Source organism: Ammospiza caudacuta, chromosome 3, assembly GCF_027887145.1.
Source record: "Ammospiza caudacuta isolate bAmmCau1 chromosome 3, bAmmCau1.pri, whole genome shotgun sequence".
In the NCBI taxonomy this organism is placed as follows: Eukaryota; Metazoa; Chordata; class Aves; order Passeriformes; family Passerellidae; genus Ammospiza; species Ammospiza caudacuta.
Window position 1 is genome coordinate 84,691,745 of NC_080595.1, and position 19,490 is coordinate 84,711,234.

The 19,490-nt window shown below is 42.3% G+C and overlaps 1 protein-coding gene across 1 annotated transcript; it reads right to left on the minus strand.

The window, feature by feature from the left end:
* Window positions 1–12,792: 12,792 nt before the first annotated feature.
* SOX11 (SRY-box transcription factor 11) lies at window positions 12,793–14,004 on the minus strand. Its single transcript, XM_058802611.1, has one exon. The coding sequence runs from the start codon at window positions 14,002–14,004 to the stop codon at window positions 12,793–12,795; it is 1,212 nt and encodes a 403-aa protein (XP_058658594.1).
* Between the last annotated feature and the right edge of the window lie 5,486 nt (window positions 14,005–19,490).

The following is a 19,490-nucleotide window of genomic DNA, read 5'->3' on the forward strand; positions in this document are numbered from 1 at the left end:
AAGTTAAAATTGATTAGTGTTTTATTTCTTATATATTCATAATGTTATATATATGTGTGTGTGTGTTTGTGTGTGTGTGTTTGTGTGTGTGTATAGATACACTTCAAATTTTATAGAGTAAAAATATATCTGGCCAAAAAAATTATGTATTATCACTGAGGAAAATAGTGAGCTAAGCTTCAGATAAATGTATAAGGTTCTGTCTGGAAAGACTGAATCCATTAGTGAACTGAACTAATAGGTCAAGAAAAGTAATAGCCAAATAAATATTTTATTAGCATTTCGTGAAATTTGCTAATGGTTAAGGCTACTAATCCTGCACTAGTGGGAATCTTTATTCAATATCAGGTCATTATTCAATACATATTGTCTCCAGTTTCATACAAAGTGACTTTCTGAGCGTGACTGGAGAAAGGTATTTTCACATTAATTGAATACTCTAGGATACCATGGATGAAATCTGCTGCTGTTCTAACATTTTGCTGGTTAAATGACTGGGGGAATCAAACAGAGCTGCATGAAGATACATTAAAAAAAAGGTCACTTTTATTTGCAATAAATTTTCATAACTGAATTTTCTCTTGAAATCATAATTTATGAAAAGGCTGGTGCCAGGAAGTGGGAACATTCCTTAGCTCAGGATCTCATTTTCCACAAGTGCAGTGTGGAGAGAAGCCCTCCAAGCACCTCCAGTCAGTTAGGAGAGGAGTTGTTTGTGAATGCCAGCATGGATGTGGGATTAGCATGGATGTGGGATTGCATGTCCTCACCCTCATCATTTGTAAATCTTAGTTTTACTTTTTGTCTTTCCCTTGGAGTCAAGTCTCTCACCAAGAGAAGCTGGGGGGGATGGGAGTTGCCAGGTGCCTCCTATGAAGCTGGAGGTGGCACAAGGCAGCCACAGTACCTCTTGCTGAGTAGTGCTCTGGGCACACACATTTCTCAGAAATTGTTTAAGTAGGACAGATCCTGATGGATCAATAAGCAGAAGCAGCTTCTGAGTGGTCAGGGCACACTGGAAATTATCCTGTTGAGGCAGCCCTCTCATACTGGTGCTAAAAACCAGAAAATACAGAGCTCAGTGGGCAGCTCATGACAACTGTCTTGCCTTTCTGTTTTAAATTTTTTACTTTTATTCCTGTTGTTTACGAGGCAAGCCTACTCTATACTGTTTTTCCTGCCTGTGTCTAAGTTCATACTCAGATGAAATTTATTCTGTCAAAATCACTATTAACACCAGTGGAACATTTTTAGATTAAGAAAGCACTGAACATCAGAAAGAAGCATGAGATCTGCTGCAGTGCAGATGCACCATTTTGGTTCAATACCAGTAAAACAACCCAAATGATTCTGAGATTTCTATCATCCTTTATGCATTTTTAGCTTCAGTTTAATCCCTTATCCTTAGCATTTGAAAAAAGGAGAAAAAAATGCAAAAACTTTCATGTTTGAAGACAGCATTTTTTATGATTCAGTAATCACTGAGGTTAGACCATAACACTGATGTGCTGACCAAGGGAGTATTCCTTTCTCAGGACATTAAATCAATTTTACTAATTTATGTTAATATTTGAGCAAGGAAAATACTTAATGATTCTCTCTTATCTAGTCCAGATGGATTGATTTCTTTTCCTAAGAGTGCAGTTTATGAAAATATTGTCTAAACTAACTGTGAAGTGCTAGAAGAACATAAACTGCATGATTCTTATGTATAATTTAAAAAGCAATTTCAAGGCTCCAGTTCTATAGCTGTTCAACATATAAACTTCTCACTCAGCTCTGCAGTTGGAGGCGATTCAATAGAAGTGATTTTACAATTGATTTCAGTAGGTGTTTTGACTACAAGGGAAGAACAAAATTGGCCAACAATATTTGTAAAGTGATTTTGGATTCTCGGAGTGAAGGCACTACAGTGTAAATTGTTATCATTTTTATGAGCTGGAGCATTTGTCCTATCTGAAATTCTCTAAGAAATCCCTGAATTTTAAAGAATTTGCATCCATAGTCTCATTCCTTGTTCCCCCTGCTAAGAATGAGCACCCATGTAGACAAGAATGCCACAGCTGTCGAACTGACACTGTATATAATGAAAAGTAGTACATGTCAGTAATAGAGCAGAAGAGGTTTTAGGGCAAATTCCTTCTTGCCTTGCCTTTAACCTCGTGATTTTTGCATTCCAATCATACACAGTGGTGACAGCTTCTCTCTGGGACTATTCCACAGATTGAGGTTTAGGTATTCTCCAAAATTATCAGGGATTTATGGTCAAAATACTCCAGAAATAGAGTTTGTAACCTGTAGCTGTAGTAAATTAAACCAAGGTCTTTCCCTAGCTTAGAAGCCAGCTGGCATGGTCTGCCCACATCTATGCTATTAAACTCTCTTTCCAAAGCAGACTGTCTGAATCCAAACTGCCTGTTGGGAATGATCTTTGGCCCATGTTAATTTCCAAATTGTTCCAGTGATTTTTTGGAAGAGTGCTAGCATTCACCAGCCAAAACCATGTCAGGGATTTTGTCTTCTAGCAATTTAACAATACAGGCAGCTGAGTTCCAGTGCCTGGACTATGTGCTGACTCTGCTTTAATTTTTTATTCTAGATGTGCTTTCTATCTATTCCCGGTGCTTTCTGTTTCCCGAGCACATGCTCTACCTACAGGATAACATATCAATGGAAAGTGTTTGTGATCTGCCATCAGAATAAAACTATTAACTCCTTGAGCCCTTCAGTGGACAGAGATATCTAATATGCAATCCTGAGCTAGATGCTGGGGACACCAAACATGCCATTTTTCAGTGAAGCTGCAGGCAGCTGCTCACACAGCACAAAGGGTGAGTTCAGAAATCTACCATGGAAGGGCAGCTGATGCCAGGTGTCCAACTTCTAGGTGCTGAACTACTTGGGACACTTTCTCTCACGGCAGTATATGTACTTAAAAGGATTTCAGTAAAGTTGCAGTTTTTCCTTAACTTTGCATGACTGATACAGCAGCTTTAGTAATATTTGCTTAATTGCATTTGTGCATGAAAGACTGTGATACATATCAATATTTATATCTGTTCATTTATGTAAAAAAATTACATGCTCAGGAAAAGGCTAATGGGAGAACGTGTGCAAGAGATTGATATGGGGAAAGCAAAAATAAATATTTTTGAAGAACTACTGCCATAGTTGCTCAAATGTTTTTAGCATTATTGTAAATATTTTCCATTTGCATATGACTTTGTATAAATTTTTGCTTGTGTTTCCAATAAAAAATACATTTGTGGAAATGTGATATGTTACATCTGTCTGACTAATATAGTAGAAATATACAAAAATGTCTATTTACAAAAAACTCTTTGGGGCTGGAAAAGTCTCAGGTCATCGCAGCTACATCAGGATTGGCATTTCAAACAGGCAGTTATCTGGGGAAGGTGGTGATGGTATTTTTGCTGTTATTTTCCCTTTTACAGACAATAACACTTCACCATTCTGTTTGTGGAACAATTCACATCAGCTTCAAGCAAAATGAGGACGGATAGTTTTAGCAGTTTAAGTAGGAGCTTTTCAGAAATCTAGTTGAATTCAATGAATCTTTTGCAACACTGTTGGCTTTGATAACCCACAATTGATGAATGGCCACAAATAGATGAGGAAAACAAAACTGTTTTCAAGGTATGGCTGCCCATAGCCCAAAAAAGAGATTGTAGTCGAAGTTTCCAAGGGCAAAAACAGGTGGGCATTTCTCACTGATTTGCTACCCTTTTTCTACTCTTGAAAAAGCGTGCTACTGTTAGAGAAGCTGTTTGCTTCTGATTCCTGAAGAGTATGAGCACTAAAACTCAAAGAACAAAGTGAATGAAATTAGGTGAATGAAAGGCAGGCTTTAAAGAGATTTTGGGAGTATTATTACAATAAGATTACACTGACAAAATAAGTCTCATCAAGCAAAGGCTAGGCTCAAGTGTAAGCTACTTTACAGACACAAAATCAAAGTTCTTGTAGTACTGACTTGAGAAAGCAATCTCAAGATGAATTTGTTGCATATTTATTTATGCATATTTGATGTCTTAAAGAAAAATCCCACCTAGTTGTACATGCCAAAATGTCACGTTAGTATCAAGCTTAGCAGGAAAACTATAACTGAGATCTAGATTTTCTTTTTCACTATGCCTTTCCTGGACTATCTTGTTCTTGTGTACAGATGAATCCCACTTCATTCCCCGTGTACGCTTCAGTATTTGTTAACACTATATTTTGAGAAAGTGTCTTGTATTTTAAAGTATATATGTGAGTCAATTTTGCTTGAAGATGATCATCATCTTTAAACTGAATTGGCAGAGTTGTAGAAAAAACTGATCCATCATAGATATGCAAAAATCAGAGTAATGCCAATAAATGTAACATGGGATTTCAGAGGAAAGAGCCAAGATCTTTTTATTCTGACTGTTGTGGGAATTATTTGTAGAGCTGGAGATATTTTTGAGGGTGGTTTTCTTGTTTGGTTTTGTATGATTTCATTCTGGTTTGGTTTTGCTATACATTTGGGTGAGGGGTTTTGGGGGATTTTTCACTATTCTATCAAAATGTTATTAAGCTATAAAAAGATTGTCTTAAAACTTACAAAACTCCAGGGACAACACTTTAGGACCAACAGATGAAAATGTCATGAAATTCTCAGGACTTAAAGGACTTTAATGGACATTACATTATAGCCATTTAGAGTGGTCCAGCCAGCAAGCAATTTTAATGAAAATCCATGCACATATGTATGTGACAGTGTTAAGTCTGCAATGATGCAAATGTGCGTAGGTAAGTGTGGGTCTGTGTTACCTACAGTCCATGTTTTCACACATTTCTTCTAGGGTTAAATCTAACATTCAAACTTGAGAATACTGTATTCAAACTGAAATACCAAGGGCTTCTTTTCTCCAAACATATGCTTCTATCCTTTCTTCCATAATAAACTGAGCCAACACCCAGGCTGCTCAATACCTCTACAGTGATAGTTTTAAGATGTGATGACTTGTGGTTACCAATCCAAAAACACTTTCAAACACTAGATATGGAAAATTCCCAACATGTCATGCAGAAATTCCCTCTGGCATTAAGACCTGACATAGAACTGAAGCTTGACTTTCCAAAGCAGTAATAACTGCTCTCACTCAGGAGGAACCAAAGAGAAGACTTCAGCTAGACACATTTGAGACAGCATGGAGGTGACCTTAGTCTGTTCTAAAAGATTTCTAGTTTGTCTTTCGTTAACTGTGATAGGACTTGAATAAAAAACTCTATAGGAATTAAAACAAACAACCAACCTCCACCTCCCAACCCCCAAACAAAACAAACCCCAAAGTATCAGGGAATACTCTCAGAGCATTGTTTCAATACCTTCCAAAATACCTTAAAATGCTTTTTGAAACTTCTTTGATATGTACAGAAAGAATAGTGGTATGGTGGCTGTATATAAAGATTTTATTTCATTGATTTACAATGATCAGCTTAAACTTCCTATGTTTACCATGACATGTCACATTCAAACCCTTATTTCTTATCAGTTACACATCTCCATTCACACAAAAACATACTACTACAACAGACTCCTGAAATGATATAGATTGCTTTCAGTGTTCTTAATAGGTCTGATAAGTTAAACAGAAATTACTTGTCATCCAAGAATTGCTTTTTGAAGAAATGAGCTATTCAGCTAACTGTTGGGACAAGGAAGGAACAGGAAAATGGGAAGAGCTGTGCTCAAGAGTCATACAAAATTATCTGGAACTTTTTTATTTATTGAGTTGACTCTCCCCAGGTCTAAAGGTTTCTTTCAGTTACAGCTGAAGTTGATTAGAATTTTTCTGTTATTTCCTAGGTATTAAGGGTAACCAACAACCTTCACTCCCTCCCTCTCCCCTGCCCAGCAGAAAGGAATTATCAGTTGATATTTTCAACCCTGTGTAAAAGCTTGCAAAAGTACAGACATTAAATACAATTGAGAGATGTGTCTTGTGTATTTCCTGGGATATGGGCATATGTCTACTGGCAGGAGCTCTAGAAGGTTAATTTCTGCAATAGATGGCTTGTATTAATTACAAATTATGAATTTGTAACAATATAACTCCATCATTTCTATAAAACAATATTTAATATACAACAAACTTCCACCACATAAACACATTTAAAACACCTTTTTATAGTTTCAAGAATTGATTACAGGTTTCTCATAAAAACATTTTCATAACTAGAATCTTAATACAGAATGATTTTTTCTATGCCAAAATACATTTAGATGGTAAATTGTTTGTAGAAAAAGATACAGAGAAAAATGGGGTTTGCTGGCATGTAATCCATTTTATTTCATTGTTTCATGGTCAACTTTAAAACGAAGTTAAAGATGTTTGTCATAAAATATTTTATTGTTTTAATCCAGAGTCTTAACCAGAAAATAAGAAGGAAGCTAACTGACTTATTCTGTGTTTCAGTGTCTCTCAGGCGTGCCCAGAACAGCACTTAGTACACACTACCTGGACCATAAAACCTGTCAAGGGTTTTTTTGAAAGATATAACATTGCCATTATCTTTGAGCTTTAGGCACCCACAGAATGAGGAGTGGATTCACTGTTATAGCTGAATTGCATTTACCAAATGCAACACCAGAAAAAGAAAAATCCACATAAAACCACATAGGAAGATTGATCACACATTTTTATTAGAGTCTTTTGAACAATTGCATTTTGTTGTTCCTTTATTTAAAAACTCTTGCAAAAAAAGACATTGGAGTGGACTGGTTTCAACCCTGAGCATTAACACTGCATATCAAGTACTGTAGTAAAGAAGCTGGTTAAGTTTGTAGCACTAGCACAAGTCACTGATATTAATCCTCTAGGTGATCAGGTTTTTACAAAAAAAATACATAGTTTTCAATAAATAATGCTTAATTTTACAACTTTGATACAGCAATGTCATACACTGTTTTGACACATACTAAACTCTGCATGCTATATAGTCTACTAGAAGACAAAACTTTGCCATGCATTTTCTTTTTCTAGTGCTAGAAAACACTTTGTCCTCCAGTGCATTGCCTCAAGCAGCCTTACCATCTTCTTTCTCTCACAGCAATAGGCCGTGCACTGGCATGCAAAAACCTCAAGAAAAGGTTTCCCCCCCACCATCACTCAGACTTCTAAACAAAAGTACTTTTCAGCTTTTCCCCCCAAGACCTGGAGTGGCTATGAAAACTAATTTCATGTGGCCTTGAAAAGTCTTTGAAATTACATATTTTAAAAGTGTCATGCTTGAAAAACTGCTCTAAAACATTCAATTTCCCCCACCTGTGGCCATCATGCAACATCATTGAAATGTTGTAACCATCAAAAGTCCCACACTGGAAAACAGGCCTCCATTTTAAAACAGCCCACCAAAAACCAAAAGGAAATAAGAAAAAAAGTATCACAGCATTTATGTAAAGACTCCAAAACGCCAACATATATACAAGAGCAAAACCAGATACAAATTGTAAATGAACTAACAATGGCATATAACTCTTCTCCCTGGCTTTGCCAGGAGCTGAGGCAAATTGGTTTTGGAGATAAGCAGGACGATGGAAATGAAAACAAATTGTGACAATGGGAGTTCCCGGATTAATCATTATTACTTGATCAAATTTCTTCAAGCAGTAAATCAATGTCTTGATTTTACTGGAAGTGTGAATTACCAAAATCTAAATCTTTACTCAATAATTCTAAATCAAGCCTGCCTCTGAACTTTCAATTCAAGTCTTAGAATTTTGGCACCCTTGCACTTTTTCATCCCGCAAGATTGCACTTCACAGAAAATCCAGATGTAACTAACCACAAAAGAAGAAATTTGATTAATTAATAAGGATTGAAACCTCCATTCTCACACTTCCAGGTTGTTGTTCATCATTGAAAACCATTCACCCCTTCTTATCCATATTGCTTTAGGGGTTTCCTTGTATCTACAGAAGTCATTCCTTTTAAATTGCTGTCAATCACAATTTTTTCTAAGAGTTTTTAAAATATTCCTATCTTTGCACTGGCATAAGTACTGGGTTTTCTAAGAGAATCTCACCCCAAAGAAGGTATTACTTTTATACATGAAATATTACGAACTTTTGCTTCCCTTTTTGTAAGTCATTCTACATTTTCTGCACATTTGTGCTTTATATTGAATATAAAAATAGGTCTTTAAAACTCTATTTACTTTAAACTCACTAAAAAACTACTTGCATGTGGAATTCTCTTACAAATTCACTGCATCCATGTAGAGAAGATAAAACTAATTAGGCAGTTAATTGGTATAGGTAGTGTGCAAAAAAATTTAAAAAAAAAAAACAATCACAGCCTTGGATGTGAGTGAGGGGAAAGGAAATTAATCAAAGAAATACAACTGTATAGTAGGGGAAATGTAAGGCAACTCATTGTATTAAGTTTTTGTTGTTTATTTTTTCCTGGCCATTCTTACAAATGAAGGTTAGGAGGAGATAAGACACCTATCCTGCCAGCAGCCCTTGAGGCAAAAACTCCCATTAAGCTCAATGAGAATTTTTTCTTTTTTTTTTTTTTTTTAACCAGAGCAGGTTTAAGGCCTTACTAGGCAACAATTGTGAGGATGTAAAACAGAATTCATGAACGGTTTTGATTATCAAACACCTAAAACTTATATGGCCCTGACTTTGACCCCACACCAGTTTTCCCCTGGTGTAACAACAGAGTTGCACTTTGCTCAAAAAGGCAGGAGTGAAGGATCATACTGCACGCATGCAAATCACATTCAATAGACTTGAAGTTTCATCTGAATGTCAGTGAATGCCTAAAGAGCATGTAGCACTTAAAGGACGCTTGGAATGAGCTTTTCTACCACATTTATAAAAGACTGCACTTAAAGAGAGAAAATGTTTCTTAATTGTGGTTATTTCTAAAGGAAGGGGATAAAAACAGAGTAAAAACATCAAAAGGGGGAAAAAAAGCTTGCAAAAAATGATCACCTTAAAGATAAAAACAATCAGCACGTTTGATTAGGTTTTACATTGAGTTGACATCCTCAGTGTTAGTAAGGAAATTGTCTTTCGACATAGAAAAGCTCATTTTCCTCCCTCCTACCACTGAGTCCTATTACACGTAGAGTAGTATTGTACAGAGACAAATGCAAGGAATGTGGGGAAAAAGGCCACGGGAGACACCAGGCCTGCAACAGGACTGCTCTAGCACATCAACAAAGATTCCTATGTACACAGAAAACAAAAAAGGAAAGAGAAACAAAGGTATGAATATTATTAATGACAAAATAAAAAAGAGTAGCTTAGCAGATGCTATTTTTCATGAGTAGAAGATTGTTTTTACTCTCACTGAGACCAGTAGGAGCTTAGGCATTCAACAGCATCAGACTTCAGCCCTAACTATGCAGTGGCTTAAACAGAACACTACCTAGTTTTTCCTTGAATAATATGCAATGATACACTCTAAAATAAAAATAACTGAGGCGTTTGGCCAAAAAAATGATTTCCCTGCACCATATACCTTCACTCAAAATATTCCTCTCATATAGTACAGTATAATTCCCATTTAGAAGAAAGAAAAGATACTTTTGAGTGGGTATTATATTATTTGACTAAAGTAGACCTGTTGCTCTTTTAAAATATGCCTGACTGCTCTTTAATTGGATCATTTAAATCAGCTATCCTTGAGTTATATTTTAAATGGCAATTTTAAAAACAGCTTCCAAAAATATATGCAAGTCAAAACTTTTGTAGGCTGAGACACAGACCTTATTACAATGCTAACTAAATGCAGCCTGTATTTGACCATAATCATTCATAACTCATTGAACATCTGTAAAGCACAAATGTTTAATGACACTGCCTATTATCACTTTAATAAACAAGGATGCATATCAGAAGAAAGGGTCTGAAAGAACAAGTCACCCTACTCTCATGATAGCTTGAAGAATTACTAAGAGAATTTTGGCTCAGTTTTAAGACTTAGAACCTGATCAACTTACTCCATCATCCTAGCCCAAAACAGGATTTTCGATAGCAGGATAGTGAATGGCTAGGCTAGAGTACTTCAGTGTAACTATTTTCTTTCAGTCTTTTGCCTTAGAAGAGATAAATGTCATTTGTTTTCAATCTGATTTCTAAGTTATTACATGGAGAACACACTAATCATTTGAGACCAAAAACTGAAAATTCAAGAAACTCTGTTTTATTGAGGACTATCCATTGCCAAGGATATCTTGTATATTGTAATTAAGTTTGTTTTAAAACACAGTTTCTCATAAAGAATTATCACAATGCAAGACATAAATTTGAGTTCCCAGATATGCTATATCTCTTTTCTGATAGCAAAGATTTAGGCCAAACAACTTTTATTTAGAATCATGAGTGTTTTATTATTATTATTATTAGAAAGAGATCAGATTATATTAATCATTTTACTACCAGTTTAACTAACCTAAAGTAAGATATCTCACCACTTAAATGCCTAAGAGTTGTCTTTGATTAAACATAACATGCATGCAGGTTTTAATGTTATGTTTTATTATGCCTTACAAATGCGTATGCAGGATTTTCATTTCAGCAAGTCTGAAAGCCTGTAGCAGTGGTTGCCACCAAAATACCAGCACAGTGAATTGTCCCTGTAAACAGCTGGATCATTAATTAGCGGAGAAAAAAAAAAAAAGTAGTAATAATTTACCAATGCCTATCAGATAAAAAAAGTAAACTTCTTGAGAAACAAACTTTCACCTCGTGAGTCTGTTTATTGCCATCAGCAACTATTTCAGAGCACACACTGAAATCCGATGGCTGCTAAAGTCAAAAAAAAAAAAAAAAAAAAAAAAAAGCACACTGACGAAGTCTGCTTGCCTGCAGCCGCAGCTCGTAGCCCTTCCCTGTTGCCCTGCCCTGCGTGCCCGGAGCGGCGGTGCCTCCCCGGCGGGCCGAGCGCCGCCCGGGCCGGAGGAGATGCGGCACCGCTACCCTCAGCATCTCCACCTCCGTGAGCCTGGCCAGGTTACTCATCGCGGACGGGAGACGGGGAGGAAAAAGCGCAGCGCGGAGAGCCCGGAGCACGCAGGGCGAGGAGAGTCGCCGTGCCGGCAATGCCGAGGGCGAGCAGCACCGGAGCCCGGAGCCCCCCGCCCGGAGCCAGCCTGCCTGCCGCCGCCCCGAGCGGCACCGGGGAGGCAGCGAGCAAACCCCGGCCCCGCGGAGCACAGCCCACGGTGGGAAAAAGGCGGCGAGAGGAGGAAAAAAAAAAAAAAAAAAAAGGCAAAGAAGCAGTCCTGACTCTCCTCCCCCCTAGCTCTGACCATGCACTACAGCCTACAGCTACCGCTCCTCCGCGGGCCACGGGGACAACACGGCATCTCCAGCGCTCCTGCTACAGACACTAATTGCGATACGAGTTTCTATCAGTTCCAGCTGATTTATTAAAATTGTAAAGATACAGACTTTCAGCATTAAAAAAAAAAAAACAGGCTATGATGTTGACAGTGCACAAGTCTGCTTTTGCCATCATTTGCTACAAAATATGCAGATGGTCTGTACTTTAGATTATATTGCACAACATGAGAAACTTTTTAAACTATGTGCCTTTTTTCTTTTTTTTTTTTGCTAAAATCGAGAATCCAGTTTCATACCTTCCATCTGGGGCCCCATCCACATATCACAGCGTATGAGATACATAAAATCCTACTATAGTACAGTACATATACAATCTTTTAAACTAAGATAACAGCTCTGAGGTCTATATCACCATTTTCAATAAATCTTTACCTACAAATATTGAACAAATCTGAACTATAGCTGTACAAAAAAAGTGTTTGTTTCTTTTTCTTTAAACCACAAGGCCTTTAGATGCAAGGATTATTTTTTAAAATTTTAATCCTTTTAAAACCAGGACGTAACGTACCAACAAACTTGCATGCTAAAAACAGAGAAAAACAAAGAAAATAAAAGGGAAGAAGTGCCTGAAAAGTCTTACTGAAAAAACACAGCAAGAATGTTCCCTTTTCACTGTACAAAAATACGCCTGAAAATATATTAATTTTTAAAAAAGACTGAGGTCTGTTATGTATCAAAAATGTTTCAATACCTTTTTGTACTGAGGTCTAGGCTGTCTGGTATTCAATCAAGGAGGTATAAGGGAACAAGTTACAAAAAAAAAAAAAGTTGGCAAGTAGAAATCACATTTGTAAAACCATAAACAATTTGATCTGAAAAGTAAACTCTGATCTTAAGTCAGTTCAGTTATTTGTAAGCGTTTGTACAGTCTGCATTTTTTCAAGCTCCCTGCAGCTTTGTTAAGAATCGGATGCATAGAAGACATCAGTTTTCTCCCTCCAAAAAAAGTTGCAATGGTCCCTTTCGGAAAAAAAATAAAAATAAATCATAACAGTTCGTTAAGATCTCTCACGGGAAAAAAAAAATAAAAATCCACAAACCCCCTTGAGTAACAGTTGTGCTGCCAAAAGACTTCTTTGCAGACCATCTTCCAGACTTCAATCAGAGACCGACAAGCTTCAAACAGCGCCTTCTGTATCATTTTTCCCCCAGTCCCATTTGCCTTTGCTGTTGTTGTTGTGATCACCAAACATAATAAAAATTAAAAAAACACAAAAAAAAAAATCACAACTCCCGGGCTCGGAACTAACTTCGAGATTTTTTTTTTTTCAAAGAAAACAAGACTTATTTTTTAATCATTATCATGATCATCATCATCATCATCGCCGGCGTCGCGCCGCTGCAGCTCCGCCGCTCTCGCCGTCCGCGCTGGCCGCCGCCCCCGCTCAGTACGTGAACACCAGGTCGGAGAAGTTCGCTTCCAGCCAGTCGCCCGCGATCATCTCGCTCAGCTCCGGGGTACAGTAGTCGGGGAACTCGAAGTGGGAGCCAAGGCTGCCCTCGCTGAAGGAGTCCAGGTCCTTGTCCACCAGCGAGAGAGAGAGGTTGCCGCCGGCGGCGCCCGCCCCCAGCTCAGCGGCGGCGTGGCCGTGCTGGGAGAAGTTGAGGCTGAGGTCGAAGAGCAGGTCGTCCGCCTCCTCGCTGCCGGCCGACGAGGTGGAGATGGACCGGGAGGAGGCCGGGGAGAGGCCGGGCGGCTGCTGCGGCGGCGGCGGGCCCTGCTTGGTGATGTTCTTGAAGCTGTAGTAGAGTCTGCTGCCGCCGCCCGCCGCCGCGGCGCCGCCCCGCACCTCCTCGTACAGGCTGGCCCCCTCGGTGGACTCCGCCGAGGAGCTCAAGGTGGGGCTGGCCGGCACTTTGGCCACGTTGTACCGCCGCAGCTGCTGCGGCCCCGGCTCCTCATCCTCGTCCTCCTCCTCCGCCTCCTGCTTGATCCGCAGCTGCAGCTCGTCCTCGTCCTCCTCCTCATCCTCCTCCTCGTCCATGAAGACGCACTTGACCGTCTTACTGCTCACTTTCAGGGTGCCGAAGACGTACTCGTCTCCCGCGTAGTCCCCGTGGTGGGCGGTTTTGGCTCCCGGCTTGGGCGGCGAGGAGCTGGAGGAGGATTTCAGCTTGCTGCACTTCTTGCTGGAGCTCTTGGCGCTCTTGCTGCCGCCGCTGCTGGCGGGCGCGTTTTTCTCGGGACTTTGGTTGGCGTTGGGCTTGGCCGACGGGTCCATTTTGGGCTTTTTCCTAGGACGGTACTTGTAGTCGGGGTAATCGGCCATGTGCTTGAGCCGCAGCCTCTCCGCCTCCCGGATGAAAGGGATCTTCTCGCTGTCCTTCAGCATTTTCCACCGCTTGCCCAGGCGCTTGGAGATCTCCGCGTTGTGCATGTCCGGGGACTGCTCCATGATTTTTCTCCGCTCGATCTTAGACCACACCATGAACGCGTTCATCGGTCTCTTTATGTGCCCCGACGCCGTTTTGCACCAGTCCGGGTCGCTCTCGTCTAAAGCGACGGGGCTGCAAGCCATGAACTCGCCCTCTTCGGTGTCCATCGCTTCCCGGGGCAGGTTGCTCTCCGCCTCCGTACTCTCCGCCTGCTGCACCATGGTGGGCTCTCGCCGAGGCGCCGTTCCCCTCCGAGCCAACAAAGCCGCTCCGCCGCCGCCCCCTCCCACCGCCGCACCTTGCCCCTGCTGCGAGCAGCCGTGTGCGCGGCGCAGCGAGGCGGGGCCGGCCGGGCGCGGTGCCTGTGCCGCCCGCTCCGCTCCGCCGGCGCTGGGGCCGGCCCGGGCCGGGTCGGGCGCGGCTGGGCTGGAGCGCTGGGCGCGCGCTGTGCCCGTCCCCGGCCTCGCGCCGCCGCCCGCCCTGCGCGCGCTGCCCCTTCTGCGAAACTCCCGGCTCCGCGCCTCGCGCGTTATCAGCGCCTCATATGGGTGACATCACCGCCGCCGCCGGCCAATGGCGCCGCTCGGCGCCGCCCGCCGCCACGCCCCCCCGGCCGGGCGCTGACACACCCCCGCGCGGGGAGGAGGCGCCGCCGCCGGCGCTCCCCGGCCCTCGGCGGAGCGGCTCCGGCCCGGTCCTCTCCTCCGCCCGGGGGTCGGCAGGGCCGCCGTGGGGGCTTCGCCCGCTGAGCCCCCGCCGCCGGACGCGCAGCGTTGCGGGGCGGTGCGGGGAGGCGGCAGCGGCGGCTCCCTCGTGTCTCGCTGCCTCCGGAGGCCGCGGCGCCCCGCGTGGCTCGGGGCGGGCGGCAGGGGGCGCTGGCGATCCGCGGCTCCTGCGGCGGCAGCCCCGGAGCGGGAGCGGCCCCGCCGCGGGTGCGGGCGAATCGCGTCGCGGCGGGCATGGCGCTCTCCGCACATGGCCCGCTTCCCCTCCTGCTCCCCTGAACCCCCGCAGGCGCCTCGGCCCTCCCGGGGCGTGTTTCGGTGTCTGGTCGGGAAAGAACGGAGCTGGGGGTAGAGCCTGGTGCGCTCCCGGCTCCCTGCGGATGCGGACGGTGCCTCGGTGGTCCCGGCCCGCCGGTCGGTGGCGACCGCGGTGGGGGAGGTCCCCTTGTCCCCGGGGAGGCGCGGGCTGTCCGCAGGAGGGACGTGAGAATCGTCGCACCCACCTGGAGGCACTTACCGCGTGGTGTAGGCAGAGGATAAAGGCACCTTCCCCAAAGTACAGCGTGAAAATATACAGAAAACATCGAACAGCGATGATTTTCTGTTTGTTTGTGTACCTGTTTTCTCGGAAGCACCAAGTTATTCAGGACATCCGGATAATCCCATGTTTGATTTTATCATAGAATGTCTGAATTCCAAAGGTTGACAGTGTGCTACGCACCTCTGGTCATTTTAATTGCAAAAAGTATGCTGGAAATTAGTTCGCATACTGTTTTATGTGTTCCTTTGCGCTTTTCCAGCTACCGTTTGCAGTTATTAGAAAAGGGAAAGTTTAATAAGTTTTGTGATGGTTGCTGTCTGTATACGGACACAATGGCAGTGAGAGGAATGAGCTCAGCTTCTCCTCCGCCCGAGCACATCCTATGAACTGGGGCTAATGGGGCAGTAGGTCCCCTGGTACATCATCCTCTAATTATCCCAGTGGTTCATTTTCCTCAGACTACGGCAAAATGACTGTGTTTGGATGATGTGACTCTGATATCATAGGGCTGCAGAGTGGCCAGAGCCGTCACAGGAACAAAACCAAAAAAGTGGAAACGTCTCACACTTCTTTTAGCTGTAGGGACAGGTTAGGGCTGCCAGGGCTCAGCTGCACTTGTCAGGAGTCAGGTGGAGCTTGAAGGATACATTTGAGGCAGATACATCGTGTTATGTCACCTTCCTTGCCCGACCCCAGCTGGGTGTACAGAGCAGAGGGAAGGAAAAGGGCATCGCTGAAGAAGGTTCAGTTGCTTCATTGTGAAGATGGATTTTGAAAAATAGTGCTGTGCCTCTCCATGACTGTGCCCAGCCGTGATTTCTGCTCTGAGGCTTTTGCCACCTCTCTCTCTCCCTCTGACTGCACTCCGTGGTACAATCTAGCTCCATAATAATGTCTATCCTTTAAGACGGGGGATAAAATGGAAAATTTGGCTGTCAGGCCTCTCAACCTGACATGAAACGTTAAAATTTAGAGAAACCACATGAGAAGAGGGTGCAGTACCTCTGGAGGGAGTGCCCGAGTTCTGTCGCAGCTGCGGTCAGCTGTGGTCTGTCCGGGCAGGGCTGCTGGCAGCGCAGGGCATTCCTTCCCGGAGGAATGAGTTTGGCACTTCCTGCCCCATCTGGGCGAGGACTCGCTCAGACTGGGCACGCTGTAGAGCCTTCTGGGTCAGCAGCATTCTGTAAAAATTGAGAGGGTGTTTCTTGTAAAGGTGACGGGGACAGGAGTCCCCGGCGTGTGGAGGTGCCTGACTGCCTCGGGGGAAGGCAGCCTGGATACTGCTGGGACCTTCACTAGGCTGACAGCAGAATACCAGTGTCTCACCTAACCCTAGTTCTTAGTATTCCTCTCTAAGTACCAGCATTCAGATACCTGGTGAGAGATTCTGCCGTTTTACATGCATTTTAAATACAGACAGAAATAATGGTGTAATTTTGCAAAATGAAAAGTGTCAAAATGTTTGAATTTGTTGTTGGCATTTATGGGAGATTTCATTATGTCATATAGTTGCATAAAATTCAAGCTGATGAAATGAAAATTGAATCTTTATTTCCTGTGAAGTGAATAAAATCAATGAATTTTCACTATTCTTTTTCAAATAATTTTACAAAAGCCATAAACTATTTTGCAAAAATTTCACTCAATTGCAATGGAAGGCATATAATCAATATTGATAAGACTGGGACTCAATATGCCAGGGTGACAGAATCTGACATTTAATACATTAAGATCAGGTGAGATCATTTTTAATAAAGCTTTGGTGTCATTTGAATCCACTGTCATTACACCAGACTTCTGGGATATTTCCACTCCTTCATGTGTGTCCCTGTGAAGATGTGTATTAATGCTATGGGCATCACATAGTTTTCATAAATCTCATTTTTCTATTTTTGTGTTATATCTCATTTTCTGAGTGTCTTGGCAGCATTTCAGTTTTTACTCAAAAGTGATCTGTTAAATATAAACAGCATTACTGTTTTCTCATGCTTATTCATGTCATGTTTTGGTTGGTTTTTGTTGTATTTTAAGGGTAGTGCTAGGAAGATAATGAAGCTGAAAACAGACTGAAAATAATAGCCACACTCTATAAAACAAAAAAAAAATCTCGAGGATTTTAGAAATCTGATTAAACATGTGCATGAATAAGTAGATATTACTGTTAAAATTAAATAATTTTATGTTCTAAAAGCAGTCCAATAATTGTGTGTGTGCATGTATATTCCTATTAGAGTGCAGCAGTTAGAGCTAACAGCCCACTACTCGTTCTTTTGAAATTCAAATGAATAATCATCTTCCCATTATCTAGGTCAATAGGAGGCTGGGCTACCCCAGAAAGTGGGAGAAAAACCCAGGTAAAACAGGATCCACTAAAGAGCTTAATGCTTTTCTCCTTGGATGGAGTCTGTTTTTGTGGATGTGCACCTACACTGGGTTTCCCAGTACTCTGGCTGGGGAGGTGTGTTATTCTGGGTGGCCTGAGGCGTGTGAGTGGCCCTGGAAGCACTGAGGTGCCCTCGGCAGGACGCTGGTGAGGTGCTGCAGAGGCCTGAGGCAGCAGGAAACTCTTCATGCAGGAACACAGGTCCTTTGCATGTGTCCCAGTGTGCCTCCATCTACCCCCATCGGTGCTTAGAAAGGCAAAGTGAGGTGTGTTTTTAAGAGACTGACCTTATGCAGTCCTCACAAGATTTTGACTACCAAAGAGGAACTAAAAATGAGCAAAAAAAGGTTTGTTGTTCAAGAAACAGTGTTTTAGAAAAGTGGAGGATATTCCCTCTCCTTACAGTGCCTGTTCTCTGTGTTAAATTTGAGTAAACTGAAAGCCAAGATTTTCACTGTGCTAACTCTGATGATAAACAGTACTACGAGTACAGTGTTCTTTTGCCTATTTATTTCTTGCTTGTTCTGAATTGTGCTGCAGATTTTTGCCTGGAGAGCCCAAAATGGCTTTGCCTGGGGAACGTGTGGGAAAGCCGGAGTTACGCACCTTCTGCAGGGTGTGGGAAGTGGCTTCAGTCACAAGCTGTGGATTCAGAATGCAAGAAGAGAGAATTACAGTGTCAAGAGGGTTTTGTTTTAATAGAAAACATATGATGAATTCTGAATGGAGGGGTCACAACCAAGGTTAGTTCACAGACATTTCCTAGAGATCTTCCCTGGAATAAACATAAATTCCTTGAGTCTTGCATTCATGAGGAAAAAAAATTAACTGTGGTCTTACTTCATGTTAGCTAAACATGGTAAAATAGTGAAAAGGTACACAGGCTGTGCTTTTTAAAGTTTGGTAAATCTTCTCTGCCTTAGTGTTTTTATCTTAAGCTACTAATTCACATGGAAAAGCCAACTTCCTTGTCATTGCTAGGAAAATGGCATCCTCTCCTCTCTTTTCAGCATGGTATCCATGCTCTTGGATTATGTAAGGCTGGTTCACAAAAGGTCTTAGTTTTGAAAATGAAAGTGCCCAGAGCTGACAGGTCTCCCAACCAAACTTCAGCTGAAGAGGTAAAGTGGGCTCATTTAACTGAAAAAAAATAGTCATTTGAGAGGATATACTAGTTTAACTATAATCTAGAAAAAAATTATGTCCAGTTTGAAACTAAATGCAGACAAAGGTATCCAGATATATTTCACCTTGATTTTGCTTGAGAAAAATGTTTATTTTGTCAAAAGTATGTGCATCAGATACCACTCTGGTGAGGGCAGTCTGAGGGTGGTTTTATGGCTTCTCAGCACAAAGTGTGGCATCTCCTCAGGCAGTGTGGTCCTCTGCTGCTGGAAGGGTCCTGCTGGAGCCCAGAGAAGTTGGTAGTGGGAGCAGGAGCAGCTCCTCCTGACTCACCTCCTGCCAGACCTTCATATTCCACTTACTCATCATCCAGTGCCCAGCTCTGGCCACCCAACAGAGCTGTGGCACAGGTACTGATTTTGAGTTGCCTGCTGCCTGTAGGTAGCCCCAGAAACATTGCTTACTGTTTGTTAACGCATGATCAGCAAAGACATCTAGAGACAAAGTGATTGTGCACATGGGTTGGAATAATCCAGGACTTAAATCTGCAGCAGAAAGCAGCCCTATTCTTGCAGCTCTGTGGTGAGTCCAGGTCTGGCATCCTGGAGTTTGTTGTTGCTCCAACACCCTCCCCTAAGGCATTGTTGGATGACAGTGCTGTCTCACTGGGACAATATGGACAGGCCATTTCCTCTCAGCCCGACATACTGATCTTACACAACAAGGTGTTTTAAGAAACCAAGATTCATCACTTGCTGATTTTTTTTAATATCTTAATTGGAAAGTGCATCTTAATTCAAAAAATCCAAATATCTTATTGGAGCAACATGTACATTCAAAACCATTTCATGCTCTAAGAAACAGCATAAAAATAGCATTGGGATGTTCCATGTACATTGCACCCCTCTCAGACTTTTGTTTTCAAGGCAAATA